This window comes from Dendrobates tinctorius, unplaced genomic scaffold (assembly GCF_039654945.1).
Source record: "Dendrobates tinctorius isolate UK_male_01 unplaced genomic scaffold, ASM3965494v1 ptg000024l, whole genome shotgun sequence".
Taxonomy (NCBI): domain Eukaryota; kingdom Metazoa; phylum Chordata; class Amphibia; order Anura; family Dendrobatidae; genus Dendrobates; species Dendrobates tinctorius.
This window is the reverse complement of record NW_027361692.1, coordinates 4838940-4861207: the sequence shown is the minus strand read 5'-3', so window position 1 is coordinate 4861207 and position 22268 is coordinate 4838940. Positions and strand designations below refer to the sequence as shown.

Here is a 22268-nt window from a genome sequence, read left to right as displayed (position 1 = left end):
TCGTAGTGAATCAAAGTGTATTAAATTGATTACTGATACTATTCCCACAAATTGATAACAAATTGTTATCAAAGTGATATCAAAGTGTATTAGATATCATACCAATATCGTAGTGTATCAAAGTGTATTAAATTGGTTACTGACACGATTCCCAGTAATCAAAGTGATACAAAGCGCAATATCTTTTATAAGCCAATTGATACTTTAATCAGAATTGTTTCATTGTACGTATTATTTATAGTGAGTTATTCTCTTTTGTAGGCTTACGACGTATTCTCTCAGACATCTTTACAACACTATGTCCCCAGTGTAGAATGTCTGATTATGGGTAAATTCACTTTTTAGAAGGCTTTTTCTTTTGAACATACACAGCTGGAAAAACTGGCGGAAACAGACCCATTCTCAAGCGAAGTTCCTCAGGGGTATCGGCTCTTAGGTCAAGCATCAATTACTCATTAGGTTCACGCGTGGCATCCTCAAAAGCTTCTAAGAAAAAGAGTTTTTACCTGGTACATTTGTCGTGGTGGTGTTACAATTTGTAATTTATCTCGAGGGTTATTAAAAAAGTACCATGTACTTTGTGTTTAAATATATTGTGCGATTTTTCTTTCCTTGACAAAATATGTTTGGTATCAGGTAGAAAATGCTGAGATTTCTGTGATATACATACTTAGTAAAGGCTTTTTCGATTTCATTATTATCACTTGCACTCTCCATTAGATCAACAATAGTCAAATTTACCTTTTCAGGTGAGAATGCTGTTCCTATCTTCAAAAAGGGTAAGAAGGTGGACCCAGGGAACTATAGGCCGATGAATCTGACTCATATACCAGGAAAGATGCTTGAACAAATTATTAAACAACATGTGAATACCTAGAAAAGAATGAAGTGATTAATCAGAGTCAGCGTGGGTTTGTAACTAATAAGTCATGTCAGACTAACTTAATTTCCTTCTATGACAGAATCACTGACTGGGTGGATCAGGGAAATACTGTAGATATAGTATATCTTGACTTCAGCAAAGCGTTTGACAAACTATTTCACACCATCCTTATTGAAAAAATTAGGAATGGACAAGGCAACTGTTATGTGGATTCATAACTGGCTTAGTGATTGGACCCAAAGAGTGGTCATAAATGGCTGCACATCCAATTGGAAGAATGTCTCAAGTGGGGTACCACAGGGTTCTGTCCTGGGCCCTCTATTGTTCAACAGCTTTATCAATGATTTAGATGAAGGAATTGAGGGTACACTGATTAAATTTGCTGATGACACAAAGCTAGGAGGGATAGCTAATACTAGCTAAGAGAGAGGATTCAAAAAGATATAAATAAACTGGAGCAGTGGGCAGCAACTAACAGAATGGTTTTTAACAGGGAAAAATGCAAAGTACTACATCTGGGCAATAAAAATGAAAAAAGCATATACAGAATGGGAAGAATAGGGCTAAGCACCAGCATATGTGAAAAAGAATTGGGTATACTAATAGATCATAAACTGAACATGAGTCAACAGTGTGATGCAGCAGCAAAAAAGGCAAATGCAATTCTGGGATGTATTAACAGAAGTATACAGTCTAGATCACGTGAAGTCATTACTGCCCTCTTCTCCTCTCTGGTCAGACCTCATCTGGAATACTGTGTCCAGTTTTGGCACCTCATTTTAAAAAAGACATCAACAAATGAACAAGATCAGAGAAGAGCGACCAGAATGGTGACCGGTCTGCAAACCATATCCTATGAAGAACGGTTACAGGATTTGGGAATGTTTAGCATGCAAAAAAGAAGACTGAGAGGAGACTTAATTCCTGTCTACAAATATCTCAAGGGCTGTGATATTGCAGGATTATCTTTATTCTCATTTGCACAAGGAAAGACAAGAATCAATGGGATGAAACTGAATGGGAGGAGACACAGATTACATATTGGAAGAAACTTTTTGACAGTTAGAGTGATCAATGAGTGGAACAGGCTGCTACGAGGTGGTGAGTTCTCCTTCAATAGAAGTCTTCAAACAGAGGCTGGACAGACATCTGTCTGGGATGTGTCAGGGTCCTGACAGCGCCGGCGTACAGCCTCCGCTAAGCAGGGACTCACCCGCACCGTAGGGACCCCTGGGGACAAGAACAGCCGGAAAATAAAGATGCACAGGACCTGAATGTAGAAGTTTAGCAAGCCGGCATAGGACCTATGGTCATGTGAACGGTCATGTGACTGCAAGGGGTGGGGCTTAGCATCCTGCTTTCAGAGAAGGTAGAAAACTCAGAGTCAGGCAAAGCAGAGGTCAAGCACAATACAGGCAAGCGAGATACAGGAGGGATAAACAGACGGAAGGTCAGACAAGGCCAAAGGTCATACACAAGATATCAGTACAGTACCAGGGATGAGACAGAACGGAAAGTCAGGTCCAAGCAGAGATCAAAACCAAACAGACGTAGAAGGTACCAAGCAGAATCCAAAGCGATATCCAGAGAACAGACCGAGTCATACACAGAGAATCAAGCAACCAGAACACAGCACTAACACACTCAGGGGTCACCACACAATGCCAAGGGCGAAAGTATAACTGACAGGGGATGGGAGCTTCCTGAGGCTATAAGAAGCCTCCCCAGAACCAATGAGAGGCCACCATAATAGGTCCCAGGTGTGCAGGTGAGAGTCTGCACTGAGATCAGAACATTAACCCCAGAAGTGCCGGTCACCCAGCACTGGTATCATGACAGGATGATGTAGGAAATCCTGCTTTTGAGCAGGGGGTTGGAACAGATAACCCAGCAGGTCCCTTCCAACTCTACCATTCTATGATTCTATGAATAATTCATCATCTATGAATGTATGCGGCAGACCCACCATAAATCTGATGCTGGGAAAAGAAAGAGAAATTTTGTCATATAGCTTTTGCCAACACAAGTAGAACGAAACAATATTATCGAGTTTCTGAGAAAAATGAGTTCAATATTATATAACACCTGTTTTACAAAATAACTTTTTCCAGAATTAGACGGCCCTGCTAGAATGCATGAGAATGGGTGTTGCAGGCGTGGATCCACCACAAGCTGTAACTAATAACCAAAAGGGACAGTGGTAAAATCATCTAACAGTAAGCGTTTTGTGTAAACACGCTTTTGTGTTTTGTGTAATGGTCTTGTTTCAATGTCCCAGTACTTTTTATTTTTCACAATGCCAGGCTGTTCAACGATAATAAGCTTCTATGTTTCAGAATCGGAATTACGTGGATAGTCCAGTACTAGATCTTTTAGATTGTTGAAATTAAGAGATTGCATGTTACCAACATTTACTGTTATCCCCTTCACTTATAAGACAGTTTTACCAGTGTTGAGTTTGTAGCCGTAAGTTTTTGGTCCTGCAGATACAAATTCAGTGATGTAAGTATCATCAGGTATCTCACTGGTCAATTCCCCCAGATAATCACCTAAAGGAGGACACCACTCACCTTCTCTCTGCACAAAACTAACGGAATCTGTGTTGTGATAAAGGCACCTTTCCTGCAGTTTGTCCACCAGAGAGTAAAGCTTTAGTCTGGCATACTTTGTTGTAAAGCAGGCTATAAAATTGTTTGTGTTTTTGTTGACAGTGTGGTGTCCTTCTGTATATTTCCAATCTATTGATGCAGTTTCATCATCAATAAAATGCAACATCTCTGCCGAGGACTTTGCCGCACACTTCAAAAACAAGATAGACCAAACACGGCAAGTCTTTATTGCCCAACCACCTCAACCCCTTTGTATACCAGACCAATGCCCAAACCCCACAACCTCCTTATCTAACATCACTGAAGGGGAGCTTGCTCATCTTCTCCCCAAATCACACCTCACCACTTGTGCACTTGACCCTATCCCATCCCTCCTCCTCCCCAGCATCACCACCACTCTTATCCCATCCCTAACCCACCTCTTCAACTTATCACTAACTTCTGGTACCTTCCCTTCTGCTTTCAAACATGCCACAATCACACCTATCCTTAAAAAGCCAACCCTCGATCCAACAGCCACGTCCAGCTATCGCCCAATATCGCTGCTCCCATTCGCTTCTAAAATCCTGGAGCAGCATGTCCACGCTGAACTTTCCTCTCACCTCTCATCTAACTTTCTCTTTGACAATCTACAATCTGGCTTCCGCCCCCATCATTCCACTGAGACAGCCCTGGCCAAAATTACCAACGACCTACATACAGCTAAAGCTAACGGACAATACTCTGTACTCCTGCTTCTAGACCTGTCCTCTGATTTCGACACAGTTGACCACTGCCTCCTACTACAGATCCTCTCCTCCTTTGGCATCAAAGACCTCGCCCTATCCTGGATCTCCTCATACCTTTCCAACCGCACATTCAGCGTCTCCCACTCCCACACTACCTCCTCATCCCACCCTCTCTCTGTTGGAGTCCCCCAAGGCTCTGTTCTAGGACCCCTACTCTTCTCAATCTACACACTTGGTCTGGGGCAACTCATAAAGTCCCACGGATTCCAGTACCACCTTTATGCCGATGATACTCAGATCTACCTCTCTGGTCCAGACATCACCTCTTTGCTCTCCAGAATCCCAGAGTGTCTATCAGCCATATCCTCCTTCTTCTCCTCTCGCTTCCTCAAACTCAATGTGGACAAATCTGAACTGATCATCTTTCCCCCATCTCACAGATCTTCCTTACCCGACCTCTCTATAACAATTGACAACACCACGCTTTCCCCCATACCGGAGGTCCGCTGCCTCGGAGTAACCCTTGACTCTGCCCTGTCCTTCAAACCGCACATCCAAGCTCTCTCCACCTTCTGTTGCCTCCAGCTCAAAAATATTTCCAGAATCCGTCCCTTCTTCAACCCTCAATCTACTAAAATGCTTGTGCATGCCCTCATCATCTCCCACCTCGACTATTGCAACATCCTTTTCTGTGGCCTCCCTGCTAACACCCTTGCACCTCTTCAGTCCATTCTCAACTCTGCCGCCTGACTAATTCATCTCTCTCCTCACTACTCCTCCGCTTCTCCCCTCTGCAAATCTCTTCACTGGCTCCCATTCCCTCAGCGTATCCAGTTCAAATTACTAATACTGACCTACAAGGCCATCTACAACCTGTCTCCTCCTTACATCTCTGAACTAATCTCCAGATACCTCCCCTCACGTAATCTCCGGTCCTCCCAAGACCTCCTTCGCTCCTCACCCAACCGCCTCCAAGACTTCTCCTGAATAGCCCCCATCCTCTGGAATTCCCTGCCCCAACACGTCCGGCTATCAACCACACTCGGATCCTTCAGACGGAACCTGAAAACCCACCTCTTCAGGAAAGCCTGCAGTGATCCCCGCTGCCTCCTCACCACTACTGGAGCTACCGCCTCACCATCACTGGAACCGCTGTAACCATCCAACCTACTGTCTCCTTCCCCACCATCCTGTAGCATGTAAGCCCGAAAGGGCAGGGTCCTCTCTCCCCTCTATATCAGTCTGTCATTGTAAGTTTGTTTACTGTAAGTGATATCTGTAATTTGTATGTAACCCCTTCTCATGTACAGCACCATGGAACCAATGGTGCTATATAAATAATAATAATAACATTGAAATGTCAGAGTACTGTAAAAAAACATTTTGGAAAAGCTCTTCAGGATTGCTAATAATGTTGGTACATGATACACTAGATGTCTGGGCGAACTTTCCCCATAAAGATTTTAAGAAAAGTTTAGAGATGTCTCTTAGGCCTGTTTCACACTTCCGTTTTTGACCATCAGTCAAAATCCGCCGATTTTGCAAAAAAACGGATCCGCCATTTTTTTTGGCGGATCCGTTTTTTTCCCCATTGATTTGCATTACCGGCGGATCTTGACGGATGGCCATCCGTTGGATCCGTTTTTTTGCGGATCCGTCAATTTTTTTGCGTCCGCCGAGGTGCCTGGACGGACCATGTAACGTTTTTTGTGCTTCAGGATCTGCATTTTTGTAGTGCGCATGCCCGGAGGAATGAAGTCAGGCGGAAATTTAACCCTGAAATCATTTCTGGCGTACAGAAAAAAAACAGGAGAAATTCTCTCTCTCTCTCTCTCACTCTCCTTCCCGGACAGCGGTTCCTTTAAAATTCTTCATTCGGCGGATCCGTCAAAAAAACGGTCCGGTGCCATCCATTCTCATCAGTTAACAACGGATCCGCTTTCCGACATTTCGGCGGATTTTAACTGACACAAAAAAACTGGTGTGTGAAACAGGCCTTAGCAGGATTCAATCCTATATTTTCAGGTCGTAATTGTACACCTTCTTTTTCAAGAAAGGCGTCAATGTACTGTTGTTTCTTGTTGTCATCAGTGCACCAGCTAGGATAACCTGAGGTCTCCTGCTTATCCCTAAGATGTAATTTAATGTATGGTGCAAACAGATCATCACTGGTATTAGGAAAATCATATATTTCATAGATTTGGGCTATCCTATACCCTTTGTCTATGGCGATCTCAAGCTCTATAGTACACCATGTACCTGTCAGAGATCGCTCTTCATCACTATGTGTGCAATCCTCTGTGAATTTACAGTGCATGTATAGCAAAGGGGGAACATTAATTTTTTGTTGAGCTTTACCGGAAGAATCGGAAAAAAATAAATCCCTCGGTGGGTAGACCTTGACTTGGCAATACCAAAATAATTTTCATTGAACCCAAGTCCCTCATATATAATATGAAGATGGCCAACAGGGTATGTTTTAGTTTTGTTTACAAACAGGTGCAGACTGATAAAATCATAATCAGGGTCATTCCATGGTAACTTACATTACAACACAATTAGTAACTTACGTTACAATAAGTTTACTTCTCATATGTCTGTTTGTGATGGAACATCGAATTGCATCTTTCACAAAAGGAATCAACCCCAATAAAACCCTTTATATTTTTGATACCGTAGTAGTGACTATCATGATGCAAAATGAAAATGGTTTTAGAGCCCACTGTGTTACCTGTTTGAAAGCAACGCCAGTCACCCTGACTGTAGTACAGTACTTTAATGTTGACATCAAAATGTTTCTCAAAATCCACAACATCGCTAAAGCTTATTAGCTGACCCTCAGGGATACCCAGGGCTATGTGTATGACTTTAGCACGACTCAGTAAAACTGTATCACCGACATCAGTATTGGTCATCAGTGCGCACACACTAGCAGCAAAGCACAGATTTGTACTGTAATTGTTAAAGTCATACAGCCACTGTCTCTTTCATTTAATGATTTGACTACTCGCTATAGATTTCAAGCATCTTTTTACACTTCCGCGTCTGTATTCAATAATTGTTACGATGAGTTTCAGGGAATTGGTTGCTATGCATTCATCATTACTTTGCAGTGTACGAGCAACAGCATTTAAAAATGATTCAGAACTAAAATCATCTGTTTGTTTTGTAGTGAAAATGGGATCTAATGTATCCCCGCCTTCAAGCCTTAACTGAACAAAGTCCCCAGGTTCAATGTCTCTGATGATTCTGTCCAGTAAGGATTGAATGGAGTCATGTACCACATTTAGAGCATCTACAAATGAATGGATCATATCTAAATTCACAAATCTCAAATGATCAATGTACATGTGGGCGTTGAAATTGCGTACATCTCTTTGATGGTGATAAAAATGTTGTAAAAATACTGAATGATCTACGGGCATTTCATTGTCATAAACACAATTACCTACAGAGGCTGCATCATGCACATTTTCAGCATGTGTTTCAAGATGCCCACTACTTTGAGGATTTGGATCCTTATTGATGTTGACACCTCCAGGGTCTAGTACGATATAAACATGCTTTCGCAAAGGGTTATGAACAAACATATACTGATGAAATATTTATGATTATCGGAATTAACACAAGAAATTCCAAATACAAGTTTACTAAATTGTTGATTTGAGTGGTGGACCTGTAGAGGGTTCATTTTATAAGGAGGAGATACAAAAGCGTTCATCAGATGAGAATCGCATCTATAAAGTAGAAAGGCCTTAGAAAGACATTGCAGGAGATTTCCTCTACTGTAGCCTGAGCAGTGCTGTTGCCTCTCCCCAACAGCGGCCAGAGGAGCTTATTACCTATTATTTGTGGCATTGGTTACCTTTGGTGGGGCAGCTACTGAGACAGAACTTTCTTGACCCCCGCACACCCCCTCCCCCCAAGAGGACACATATAAAGCAGGAGACTATCTATTCAAAAAGCCACCTGATCCCTGATTTACTATTTCATCCAACATACCAGTTAAGTTGGAGCTCTGCTGCCATCTACTGCTCATAACAAAAATAACACTGATACGGGCTGCAATATACTACCACTCTGGATACCACTGCTTAGTGGCACTCAGTGCACTCTTTTATACACAATAGTAGTACAAAAAATAGGGCGCACCAGCTGTGTGAATAGACCAATATACAATTAAAAGGTATAGGTGCCGCAACAGTGGGAAACACAATCAATCAGAAAAGAGGAAAAGACACCACTGCAATGAGCGCACACTAAACCACATAGAATTAAATTTTATAGATGCAAAAGGTAATACATTAAAAACACAATAAAACATGGTAAACAACCCACAATATGTATAAAGTCAAACATGGCATATACAACATATCTGACCTAGCACAATAATCCATATATAATCCGTGTATAATACAACCCCACTATAGTACCCATGACCAATACCCTATATTTAGGCTCATGGAGACCAAGGGCAATTGCTGCACAATAATACAATTTTTAATGCAACAAACCCTGCATACTACCTAATAATAAACGTATGCCACATGCGGCCACAAAATAAGGTGGCCCAATTAGTAACCAACACTCAATTGTGCCCCATCAACAATAAAGGTACCGCTAGGGGAAAATGAGGCTGCAACAAGACATATAGAAAGTGGGTGCTACCCCAGGACCATACCCCACGCGTATCGCCACAACCCGTGTGGCTTCGTCAGGGGAAGTAACTGACCGTGGTCCAAACTCCTTAAATACCTTGCTGAGATCCTGGTGGAGAAAAGCATGCGTCATAAGTAAGGGGGGGCGCCCCCATCTGGGAGTCCCAATTAGTAAACAGAGGGAAAGAAGAGACCGGCGTCCCGGTCATATGAGAAAAGATGGCCGCCACGCGTGCGCAGTGTGCTATATGCGCAACCCTGAGCACAAAGTGAAACAGCTCTACCGCGCATGCGCCCAGTGGGACGCAAAAAGCTTTCCCATGGAACGCACGGCCGCACACTGATAATGGCCGCCACGCATGCGCAGTGTACTATATGCATAACTGAGCATAAAATAAGAAAGCTCTACCACGCCTGCGTCCAGTGGGACGCAAAAGGCTTTCCCATGGAACGCATAGCCTCAAACCGATACTGTGTCCATCCACACGGTGCATAAAGCAGTGGCACACAGGGCCACAAAAGCTGTGAGATACATGATGTTCCCTAGAGTGTGATACATAAGGACAGACACATACAACATCACATAACAGGTACATAAGGGGGGAAAAAAAAAAACAAAAACACACAGCATAGAGGGAAAAAAGAATTTAATAGGCCAATTAATGGCACTAACCTCCAAATTTACAAAAAAGGAGGACGTGGTGATATAATAACACAAAGGGGCATGGTCCAAAATTGTTCGAGAGTATAGGGGGCGGGCACAAAGGAAATGATTGCCCAAATCGAAGCCATAAGCCTATACCCCGATCTCCAATGTAAAGGTGGATTGGAATACACCAGCCAGCCAATGTCAATCAAAATAAGCAAAATCCACATGGATCAATGGTAATTCCAAAAGACCCATGCATGACACAAGCTTATGGTCCACAAAACATCCATGTCCCCATCATAATCCCTAATGCTAGGCACACGTACATTACCCCCAAAATAGAGAAGGGGATGAGTGCGTATAGAACATATACACATCAAGTGTGCATGACCAAGGTGTCCTAACACCCCCCACAAGATACGACCCTGTACCAATCACCACAAAACCCCATAATGACCAATCAAAAACCAAAATCCAACCAAATGGTCCCCATGAGCCCAAATCCAAAGTTGTAAAATGCAATTCAGTCCCACATATAATTACGGGAACAATGGTAGTAAATCTCTACGGCCAACCCCACAGTACAAAAATCCCAATGATGCTGGTATTAACTACGGAGATCCAACTAGCCCGGCATCAGCAGAGCCAGCAGGACACCCCAAGGAACCCCCCAGTCCATAATTCAAAATATCCCATTTCCATATCCAACAGAACAGAAGTAACACAACCGGTATCCAAAGCTTTATTGGTATTAATGGTACACATAAGGGAAACAGGACCCAATCCCGACAAATCCTGAGGGTGATCCAGGAGAGTGAAGAAACAATCGTCTTCACCATTGATGGTAATATCCAGGCCGAATAGCTCCATAGGAGAAGGAAAAAAGGAAAAGGGGGAACAACATAGTTAGTCAACCTAAAAACCCCGTGAATAGAAGATCCTCATTTAACCCCCTCGGACTCAATGAGTCCAAGTTAAAGATCCATCTGGACTCTATTTGCAGTAGTAATTTCTTAGGTGAACCCCCCCTACTTGATAATACTACCCTCTCCAATCCAACCACCATAGTGCCAGCAACCTTACCGGCATGGTAGGTCAGGAAATGGGCCGCCACAGATGTCAAGGTCTTGCCCTTGGTATGATCAATACGCGCCAAATTGATTGTCGAGAAGTGTTTCTGTACCCTCCTACGTAGCTCCTGGGAGGTTTGGCCAATGTATACCTGATGACATGGACAGATTAACGCATAAACCACACAAGTAGTTTTACAATTAATATATGACATTAATCTGTGTCTGGTACCATCTCTTGGATTCACAAAGTAGTTCCGGGTAGAGTGCATATGGGGACATATGGTACAATTGCCACATGCAAATGACCCCCCCTTAGTGTCATTCCCCTATCCAACCCAACGGTTGGTCTCATGTAATGACTCTTCGTTAGAATATCCCTAAAATTCGGAGCCCTTCTTGCTGTGATGCAAGGCCGCTCCGATACAAGAGCGGATGTCTGCAAATCCGTCGTAAGTATACCCCAATGTCTCCCAAGGATTTCTCTCACCTGTGACCATTGGTTATTGTATTGCGTGATGAACCGGGGCATCGAATCTCGAGTCCTCTCCCGTGGAACCAAAAGGGAATCCTGTGTACATCCATTTGCTCGTTGGTACGCTCGTGAAATACTACCCCGGGGGTAATTCCTCTTCTTAAAGCGTTTGGTGAGATTGAGGGCTTCCTTCCGAAACACATCATCCGATGTGCAATTTCTTCGTACCCTCAGAAATTGCCCAACCGGAACCCCATTCCTCGTGTGGGATGGATGGAAGCTAGTATAATCCAGCAAACTATTCGTGGCCGTGGGCTTCCTAAACAACCTTGTAGAAATACCACCATTCATCTTAGAAACTGTGAGGTCCAAGAAAGTAACTGAAATAGAGGATATATTATAAGTGAGCACGATGTTATATGGATTGGAATTCAGTGATCCCATAAAAACCTCACATTCCTCTACCGTTCCAAGCCAGACAAAGAAAATGTCGTCGATAAAGCGCAACCAATGTCGCACTTTATCCCTGAACATTCCTGTCACATATACCCGGGTGGCCTCCCACCATCCGAGAAATAGATTCGCCAAAACCGGGGCACACCTAGCCCCCATGGCCACACCTGAGGTCTGGAGGTAATAAGATCTGTCGAACAGAAAAAGTTGTGCTTCATAATGAACCCAAGCAGATCCACAATAAATGAATCATGCATTCTATCCGATTGGACTGCCAGATCCAGAAAATACAACAGCGATGTAATACCGTCCGAATGATCAATGTTTGAATAAAGCGATTCCACATCGCAAGTAACCAACAAAGCCCCAGGGGGCAGGGTAACATCCCGGAATTTCCTAATAAAATTAGACGTGTCCTGTATGTAGGAGGGTAAGGTCTTGACTATGGGCTGGAGAAAATAATCAACATAGATTGACGCTTTCTCACATAAACTACCTATACTAGCCACTATCGGTCGGCCCGGCGGTCTCACAAGATCCTTATGGACCTTGGGCAACATATAAAAGGTAGGCGTGATGGGATGCTCGACCCACAAAAATTCCAACTCTTTCTTATTTATAACACCCAACTCAAGAGCCCTGTCCAATAGTATTCTAAATTTAATAGAGAAGGGCCCCGTTGGATCCGATGGTAATCTTTTGTAGAATCGAGCATTATCCAATTGGCGGTGTGCCTCCTCCTGATATAATTCATGCGGCCACAGAACCACATTTCCGCCCTTATCAGCCTCCTTAATAAAAAACAATTTGTTAGACCTGAGATTATCCACGGCTGATCTTTCACCCGCGTGTAAGTTGTCCATATGGCGTGACCCCACTGGAATGGCCAGAAAGTCCTTTTTAACCAATTCAAAAAACACCCTAATGGCTGGAACTAACAACAAAGGCGGGGCCACTGTCGATTTATTTTTGTATGGAAACCGATTTTTACCATAAGTCGTGTCCTCTTGTAGAAGATCCAAAAGGTCCTGTAGCACCTGGTGATCCGTTTGATCCAAGCCATCAGCCACATATGGTTTATTGTGTAAAACCTGGAGAACCAAGTGTCTGCAAAAGATATAAAGGTCCTTGACCAAGGTAAATTTATCCACACCCTTAACAGGGGCAAAAGTCAGTCCCCTCTGTAATACAGAGGTTTCCAACGATGAAAGCTTATATTGAGATAGATTAATAATTTGAAGCACATTCTCCTGTACCTGTGTATCCACGATCCCGTCCTCCACAACATCCATCTCCTCTACTTGCGAAAATTCCTGTATTGATTGTATTGCGGGGGCCTTCGTCCCCTGAAGCGTGTATTTCTCGTAAATGATCGGCCGCCTGCGACGGCCCCTTCTGGTCCGTTGTCGACCTCGCTCTCGGCTGAGGATAAAAAATCACTACCAGATGTATAATCCGGCTTACGGGCCACCTCAACTGTTCTATCCGGGGCCCTATCCATAGGGGCCCTCCGTCTCATCTTCCCCTTATGCTTCCATTGAAAATCCTGTTTCTCCTCAAAGTCTCTTCGATCCCTATGAAATTTAGATTTTTTCTTATTAGTAATCTCCTTATCATACCTGTCCAGAGTCTCCTTAAGCTTAGTTTTAAAAGGCAACACCCGGGTCATTTCATCAAAACCACCCAATTTAGTGTCTAATTCCTTGATCTGTTTTTTGACTGAAACTAATAGCTCCCTATCATGTTCTAATAACATATTCATAATAATGCCTGAGCATCGCAAAAGTCCCTGCTCCCAAGTAGCACGAAACTCTAAGGAAGGCGCCAATGCCGGATATATAGAGACCCTCAGGCCTCTAGGCACAATATTAGATTTGATATATTCTTCCAGGGACCGAATATTCCACCACAGTCTATTCCCCAATGTATGTGCTGTTGTCAACTCTGATGTAACACTGGCAAATTCTGTACTCGGTGTATTAATCTTAGAAGAGGAGAAAATATCCGAGGACTGCGCCCTCCAGGCTGCCTCTCTTGTGTCCCAATCCATTCCAAAGACCAACAGCAAGGAAAAAGAGCTGAAACAAGAATAACAAAAATTAAAAACCATTAAAAGGTGTATAATACACAACAACATATATTAACACCATGCATCAGTTATATTACTAGTGCCCGGGTCATATAATAATGCACCAGGTCAATACACAAACACATACACTCCTAATTGAGTGTGTGCAGCCCCCAAGAACGGTCGGTAAAGAACCGACCAAAACATGCGACAATAGTAGTACAAAAAATAGGGCGCACCAGCTGTGTGAATAGACCAATATACAATTAAAAGGTATAGGTGCCGCAACAGTGGGAAACACAATCAATCAGAAAAGAGGAAAAGACACCACTGCAATGAGCGCACACTAAACCACATAGAATTAAATTTTATTGATGCAAAAGGTAATACATTAAAAACACAATAAAACATGGTAAACAACCCACAATATGTATAAAGTCAAACATGGCATATACAACATATCTGACCTAACACAATAATCCATATATAATCCGTGTATAATAAAACCCCACTATAGTACCCATGACCAATACCCTATATTTAGGCTCATGGAGACCAAGGGCAATTGCTGCACAATAATACAATTTTTAATGCAACAAACCCTGCATACTACCTAATAATAAACGTATGCCACATGCGGCCACAAAATAAGGTGGCCCAATTAGTAACCAACACTCAATTGTGCCCCATCAACAATAAAGGTACCGCTAGGGGAAAATGAGGCTGCAACAAGACATATAGAAAGTGGGTTCTACCCCAGGACCATACCCCACGCGTATCGCCACAACCCGTGTGGCTTCGTCAGGGGAAGTAACTGACCGTGGTCCAAACTCCTTAAATACCTTGCTGAGATCCAGGTGGAGAAAAGCATGCGTCATAAGTAAGGGGGGGCGCCCCCATCTGGGAGTCCCAATTAGTAAACAGAGGGAAAGAAGAGACCGGCGTCCCGGTCCCTTACTTATGACGCATGCTTTTCTCCACCTGGATCTCAGCAAGGTATTTAAGGAGTTTGGACCACGGTCAGTTACTTCCCCTGACGAAGCCACACGGGTTGTGGCGATACGCGTGGGGTATGGTCCTGGGGTAGCACCCACTTTCTATATGTCTTGTTGCAGCCTCATTTTCCCCTAGCGGTACCTTTATTGTTGATGGGGCACAATTGAGTGTTGGTTACTAATTGGGCCACCTTATTTTGTGGCCGCATGTGGCATACGTTTATTATTAGGTAGTATGCAGGGTTTGTTGCATTAAAAATTGTATTATTGTGCAGCAATTGCCCTTGGTCTCCATGAGCCTAAATATAGGGTATTGGTCATGGGTACTATAGTGGGGTTGTATTATACACGGATTATATATGGATTATTGTGTTAGGTCAGATATGTTGTATATGCCATGTTTGACTTTATACAGTGGGGCAAAAAAGTATTTAGTCAGTCAGCAATAGTGCAAGTTCCACCACTTAAAAACATGAGAGGCGTCTGTAATTTACATCATAGGTAGACCTCAACTATGGGAGACAAACTGAGAAAAAAAAATCCAGAAAATCACATTGTCTGTTTTTTTTTCCTTTTATTTGCATATTATGGTGGAAAATAAGTATTTGGTCAGAAACAAAATTTCATCTCAATACTTTGTGATATATCCTTTGTTGGCAATGACAGAGGTCAAACGTTTTCTGTAAGTCTTCACAAGGTTGCCACACACTGTTGTTGGTATGTTGGCCCATTCCTCAATGCAGATCTCCTCTAGAGCAGTGATGTTTTTGGCTTTTCGCTTGGCAACACGGACTTTCAACTCCCTCCAAAGGTTTTCTATAGGGTTGAGATCTGGAGACTGGCTAGGCCACTCCAGGACCTTGAAATGCTTCTTACGAAGCCACTCCTTCGTTGCCCTGGCGGTGTGCTTTGGATCATTGTCATGTTGAAAGACCCAGCCACGTTTCATCATCAATGCCCTTGCTGATGGAAGGTTTGCACTCAAAATCTCACGATACATGGCCCCATTCATTCTTTCATGTACCCGGATCAGTCGTCCTGGCCCCTTTGCAGAGAAACAGCCCCAAAGCATGATGTTTCCACCACCATGCTTTACAGTAGGTATGGTGTTTGATGGATGCAACTCAGTATTCTTTTTCCTCCAAACACGACAAGTTGTGTTTCTACCAAACAGTTCCAGTTTGGTTTCATCAGACCATAGGACATTCTCCCAAAACTCCTCTGGATCATCCAAATGCTCTCTAGCAAACTTCAGACGGGCCCGGACATGTACAGGCTTAAGCAGTGGGACACGTCTGGCACTGCAGGATCTGAGTCCATGGTGGCGTAGTGTGTTACTTATGGTAGGCCTTGTTACATTGGTCCCAGCTCTCTGCAGTTCATTCACTAGGTCCCCCTGCGTGGTTTTGGGATTTTTGCTCACCGTTCTTGTGATCATTCTGACCCCACGGGGTGGGATTTTGCGTGGAGCACCAGATCGAGGGAGATTATCAGTGGTCTTGTATGTCTTCCATTTTCTAATTATTGTTCCCACAGTTGATTTCTTCACTCCAAGCTGGTTCGCTATTGCAGATTCAGTCTTCCCAGCCTGGTGCAGGGCTACAATTTTGTTTCTGGTGTCCTTTGACAGCTCTTTGGTCTTCACCATAGTGGAGTTTGGAGTCAGACTGTTTGAGGGTGTGCACAGGTGTCTTTTTATACTGATAACAAGTTTAAACAGGTGCCATTACTACAGGTAATGAGTGGAGGAAAGAGGAGACTCTTAAAGAAGAAGTTACAGGTCTGTGAGAGCCAGAAATCTTGATTGCTTGTTTCTGACCAAATACTTATTTTCCACCATAATATGCAAATAAAATGAAAAAAAAAACAGACAATGTGATTTTCTGGATTTTTTTTTCTCAGTTTGTCTCCCATAGTTGAGGTCTACCTATGATGTAATTTACAGACGCCTCTCATCTTTTTAAGTGGTGGAACTTGCACTATTGCTGACTGACTAAATACTTTTTTGCCCCACTGTACATATTGTGGGTTGTTTACCATGTTTTATTATGTTTTTAATGTATTACCTTTTGCATCAATAAAATTTAATTCTATGTGGTTTAGTGTGCGCTCATTGCAGTGGTGTCTTTTCCTCTTTTCTCTTTTATACACAGACGCCTCTCTTAAGGGCTCGTCTTCTAAACTGCTGTGGATACCAGCCCAACTGGGGACCCTTTTCAGCCTGTTTCACCTTTATGATCTTCTGAGTGGTCCGTATCCCTTAAACCATCTTGGATCTCCTCGGGACCAATTCTCCGTGATGTCCTACCTAAACTACTTAGTTATGTAGGTTCTTGCACTTAAATCTCGACTGAGATATCTCCCCTCTCCTTACAAGTGCATTTCTATTAATTTTCTACCTCTCTCCATCTACATAGAAAATTTGTAAATCCCAGTAGCTCCAAGGCTGGCTACTAAAACCAGGGCACAGACCACCAAATCCTCTCCTGAATCACCAGATTCTAACTCCGTCATGTCTAAAGAATCCCTACAAACCATTGCTGACTCTATCACAAAGCAACTTATGCCAAAAATAGATGCAAGACTTCTTTCCTTTCAATCATCATTGGACTCGATCACATCCCAGTTGTCCGACCATTCCACCAAAATTTTGGCAGCAGAACAGCGGATCAGTGATATGGAGGACACTGTACAGTCCTATGCTGCTCAGCTTAAAGACCATGTGATAGAGCAGCTCCGAGACAAATTCGATGATCTGGAAAACCGGAGCCGCCAAAACAATCTCCGCGTCATCGGCGTTCCCGAGTCGGTAAAGGATCTCCACCACTACTTCCTCCTGGCTCCCACGAGCACTTAATTTGCCTGACCAACCTGGCTCCATGATAGTCGAACGAGCCCACAGACTTGGACCTCCAACTCCAGAATGCAATGCCCGCCCTGTTATTTTTAAGTTACTTAATTTTCAGGACAAAATGCTAATATCTGCTGTGAAATATGAGGGACAGTCTTTTCTTATGTTTCAAGATTATTCTGCCGTGGTGGCGGCCAAGCACCGCGCCTTTTCTCCAGTTTGTAAACTGCCTCTGACAGAGGCTCTCATTTTGCCCTTCTCTACCCGGCACGTCTGAGGGTGGAACTTGACCCTGATGAAGCCATGGAGGAGGTGAAGCGCTCCTCCTGAGCCTCTTCTCCGGCCACTTGATTTCAATTTCATTGTTTTGTAATTTTTTTCTAGTTGATAGCCATGTTACATCTGTTTATATATACCTGCATGATTAATCTTTCGGTTTCTACTTAATGCACGTTGTTTGTTATTTTTTACTGCATTATGTTTATGGAATGTCGAGATACTGTTATATAATGTTTATTGTGGTTTCTCTATTGCTTGTAGGTTTGTTGGGGGGTGGGCTCTTCCTCCCTAGGTACGATTTTTTATTTGTTTTTTCTGGGTGTTAGGGTCTGCTTGCTGGGACAGACCTTTGCCCAGTTGTTTCTTCTCTGATATTACTCTTTCATGGCCTCAATGTGGCATAGGCTAATATGGCTGACTCTAATACTGTAGCTCCTCACATTAATGTAGACTCTCTCAAATTGTTATATTATGAACGTGGCTGGGCTCAATACTCCGGTGAAACGCAGGAAAGCTTTAGACCATGTTATACGCTCACACATTGTGTTTTTGCAGGAAACTCACTGGATTCGTGGAAAACATCCTTCGCTCCATAACAAGCATTACCCGGACTGCATAGAGGCTTCTTTTTCAAGGAAGAAATGTGGGGTTGCCGTCCTGTTCCATAGAGACCTTGAATACTTCATTCAAGATGTGGTAAGAGAAAAGGTGGGATGATATTTGCTGATTAGGATCCTTGCTGAGCAGAGGGAATACTGCCTTATTAATTTTTACGCACCTAATGCGGCTAGCCCTTCCTTTTTTCTAAGCTTGTAGAAGTCATCCATAGCTGGCATCCTACTAATATATTATTAGGTGGGGATTTAAATGCTCTTCATGATATCTTTTTAGATCGGTCTACCTCACCGCCTGCATGCATCCCTCTCCCCGGTTGGAATGATTACCATCTTATTAGATAGGCTTGACTTATTGGATTCCTTGAGATGCTGCCATCCTACTGAAAAAGAATATACTTTTTACTCTAGGGTTCACGACGTACACACTCGCATTGATTACTAGCTAACATCTACCCTTCTTTTTTCATCTTTAAAATCGGTTGAGATTCTTCCAATGGTTATTTCAGATCACTCTCCTGTCCTACTTACCCTAGACCGTCCCACAAGGAAAACTATCTCCTTTCGTCTGCATTTTCCCTCATATCTTTATACGTTGGATGATTTAAAAAAAAATGTGTGGCTGGCTGGTGGGAGACATACAGGGAGGAAAACTTGGAACACTTAGAAGACATCAGTTTATTCTGGGTTACCGCTAAAACAGTGCTCAGAGGACATATTATCTCTTATGTGTCTCAGAAAAAGAAGAAATTGTTGTCCTCCTTGCAGCCTCTTCTTGACCAGCTTACTCAAACTTAGAGATTTCCAGCTACACAATATCTCCTCATCCAAGGAGGCTTACCTCACTGCTAAACATAATAGACACCTTACTACATGAACAAGCGCATAACCAACTTGCCTACCAACGTAACCGCTTCTTTTGTTGGGGCAATAAACCTGGGTGCCTTTTGGCATCACTAACGAAACCCTTCAAAAAGACTACTAAAATCACCAACATCAAACATCCTAATGGTTCCATTATCCGTGACCCAGTTCAAATATGCGCGCTTTTCAGAGATTTTTATGCAGATCTCTATGGCCCACCCAACGATTCTCAGGAAGAAGGCTATAATTTCCTTCACAAGGTTGATCCACTAAAACTTTCCATCTCTCAAAGAGAAATTTTAAATAAACCTATCTCTCCTGGGGAAGTTGGATTGGTAAGTCTCTTAAATTGCTTAAAGCCCCTGGCCCGGACAGTTACTCAGCAGAATTCTATAAAATATTGCAACCATTACTTATACCTCACCTTACCTCTCTTTTTTATCATATTGTAGATTCAAGTTCCATTCCTGACCGCTTCAATGAAGCGAGCCTTTCATTACTACCAAAGCTGGGTAAAGAACCCCTTCTCCCTGCCTCGTACCGCCCAATCTCCCTTTTAAAAGTAGATTTCAAATTGCTCACCAAAATTATGGCCAACAGATTACAATCTATACTTCCTAATATCCTCACCAGGTCCCAAACGGGCTTTGTCCATGGCCGATCCATCACCTACAATATTAGAACGGCATTAGCCGCTGTTATTCATAGTCATCAAACCAAACCTAAATGAAACATCTTGGTTAGCCTTGACGCTGATAAGGCTTTTGACCAGGTATCTTGGTCCCACCTCATCCGAACTCTTAAATACAGAATCTTTGGATTTTCCTTTTTCAATTTTATCTGGACGATTTACACCACTCCTCAGTCCTCAATATGGCTCCATGGTATTCAGTCATCCCCTTTCTCAATTTTCAGAGGTACAAGGCAGGGATGTCCTTTATCCCCCTTATTGTCTAATATTGCCCTAGACCCTCTACTTAGATATCTGGAGAGGATTGCTTCCTTTGAGGGAATTGGGATAGGCCACCTTACACTCAAGTCGTTGGCATTCGCTGACGACATACTACTCATGATAGCCAATCCTGAGGAGGCCATTCCTTTCATAATGGGGGCTCTCCATGAGTTTGGAGAAATCTCGGGATTCCGCATAAATTTTAATAAATCCAAGGCTTTAGCGATCTTCAAGGATGCTCGACAAAAGTGGCCCTTCCCTTTTCCACTTCAGTGGGGGCATGATTCTTTACGATATCTTGGTATTCTTCTACCCTCCAACCCACATACTATTTACCAAATTAATATCCGACCCTTAATATCTGCCATTACTCGGAAAATACAATCTTGGACGACTTTTAAATTATCTTTTGCGGGTAAAGCTCACCTTATTAAAATGGTTTCCTTTCCTAAAATACTATTCCCTTTACAAATGCTACCTATTCTATTATATAAAGCTGACGATTAACTCCTAAGATTTTTTGACAATTTATATGGGGCTCGAGAGGGAGATCTAGGATCAGTATTTTTAAATTGCAACAGGCTAAATCTTTGGAGGGCCTCAATTTTCCAAATTTAAGATTGTATAGTGTTGAAGCCATTTTCAGACATTCTCTTGATTGGATTTGAGCCCATACTAAATTTACCAACACCCCATTAGATGAAGCAATGTCTGGACCGATCAGTCTTCCTGCCTTATACCATTTACAAAAGAGTTCCCACTGCAATCAGGGATAAACCTCTGCTATGGTCTGTGGTATTGGCATGGCGTTATGCTAGAAGGATCAGCGGACTAGACCCTTATACCTTCCCTTTCAAGGTAACCCTTTATTTTTAGAAGGCAGATCACCCCCAATTTACCGAGTGCCGGGGGAGAGAGGGTGCAGACTGGTCTGCGATCTTCTGACAACTGCTTGATGTCCTCTTTCTCTGGAGGGTATTTTTTCCAAATATTCAATCTTAGTGGGTAATATTTTTTTGCTACTCAGATTAAGCATTACGTTGACTCGGTCTTCCAAGGCATACCAGACAGTGTCAGAACCTGTCCTCTCCATCTCATCTCCCTTGGCGCTTGTGCAGGAGTTTATTTGCTAAGTCTTATCTATAGATCAATCAAACCTATTTCATGGTCAGATTCTTCACCAGGCCTGGGCAGATGGGTATCACAACTATCTAATTATAGACTGACTGATCTTTTGAAAGCCACTCTACATTTAAACTCTTTATTGCCATATGACAGCTACTCAGCTATGGCCCTCATGATTTTCCATAGGGCTTAGATCTCCCCGGAGGTCAAATCTAGGATGTTTTTATCAGCTAATCCATCTTGTCCCAAGTGTTTACACTCTCCAGCTGACATCTTTCATCGTCTCTGGGATTGTCCGAAGATACAGGAGGTTTGGGATATGCTTCTTCGCCATCTCACTAACACCTTCAACATTCGCTTTACATTATCTCCGGAATGGGCGTTATTTAATATTCTCCCACGGGATCAACTACTCAGATTCTCTGCTCAGCAACGACGTGTTTTAGCTATTAGGGCGGCTACCCACAAGAGTATTCTGCTTTTATGGGCACAGGACGCAATCCCTTCACTAAATCTAATTTCTTCGATGGTAACATATTTGTTTAAAATGGATTGGATTGAGTCCATATTTCATAAAGTCACACAGAACATTTTTTCCTCACATGGTCCTCCTTTATTGATCTGCAGCCACTATTGGTGCGTCAAGCATTACATGGTTGCCTTCAATTCACTGATTGGTATATGAGAGAGTTATATCTGGTAACACACCTATTAGGCTTTCCTGATTAAACCTGCAGGGTTTCACACGTGCCTGGGGGGGGGATGGGGGGGAGTTGGGGCCGGGACTGTTATACTAAATAACCCCGTCTTCCTTTGAGTCTTTCAAGCTACAATTTCTGGATATTGTTATGTCCTTCTTTGTCTTTATATGCTACTAGGTGAAGAGCTCGGCGCTGCCCGGGCATAGTAACTAACTAAGGTTAGTTATAACAAATTATAATGATTATATTTATATATAAAGCTGAGTGTAGAGCCCCGCCCATTCAGCATAGCCA

General features: G+C 42.8%; 1 protein-coding gene across 1 annotated transcript; it reads right to left on the bottom strand.

The window, feature by feature from the left end:
• Positions 1-8489: 8489 nt before the first annotated feature.
• LOC141084540 (uncharacterized) lies at positions 8490-13928 on the bottom strand. Its single transcript, XM_073569312.1, has 4 exons — positions 12782-13928; positions 12517-12632; positions 11088-11452; positions 8490-10749 (listed from the first exon to the last, which is right to left on the bottom strand). The coding sequence occupies exons 1-4, from the start codon at positions 12811-12813 to the stop codon at positions 10438-10440; spliced, it is 825 nt and encodes a 274-aa protein (XP_073425413.1). The 5' UTR covers positions 12814-13928; the 3' UTR covers positions 8490-10437.
• Between the last annotated feature and the right edge of the window lie 8340 nt (positions 13929-22268).

Excerpts from the sequence above, each read along its gene's own strand:
- LOC141084540 (XM_073569312.1), bottom strand. The coding sequence starts at position 12,813 with ATGTTGTGGAGGACGGGATCGTGGATACACAG. Across the intron at positions 11,453-12,516 it reads ACAAGAGGACACGACTTATG|TTACTTTCTTGGACCTCACA; the intron begins GTAAAAATCGGT and ends CCTCTATTTCAG. Across the intron at positions 10,750-11,087 it reads ACAATAACCAATGGTCACAG|GTATACATTGGCCAAACCTC; the intron begins GTGAGAGAAATC and ends CCATGTCATCAG.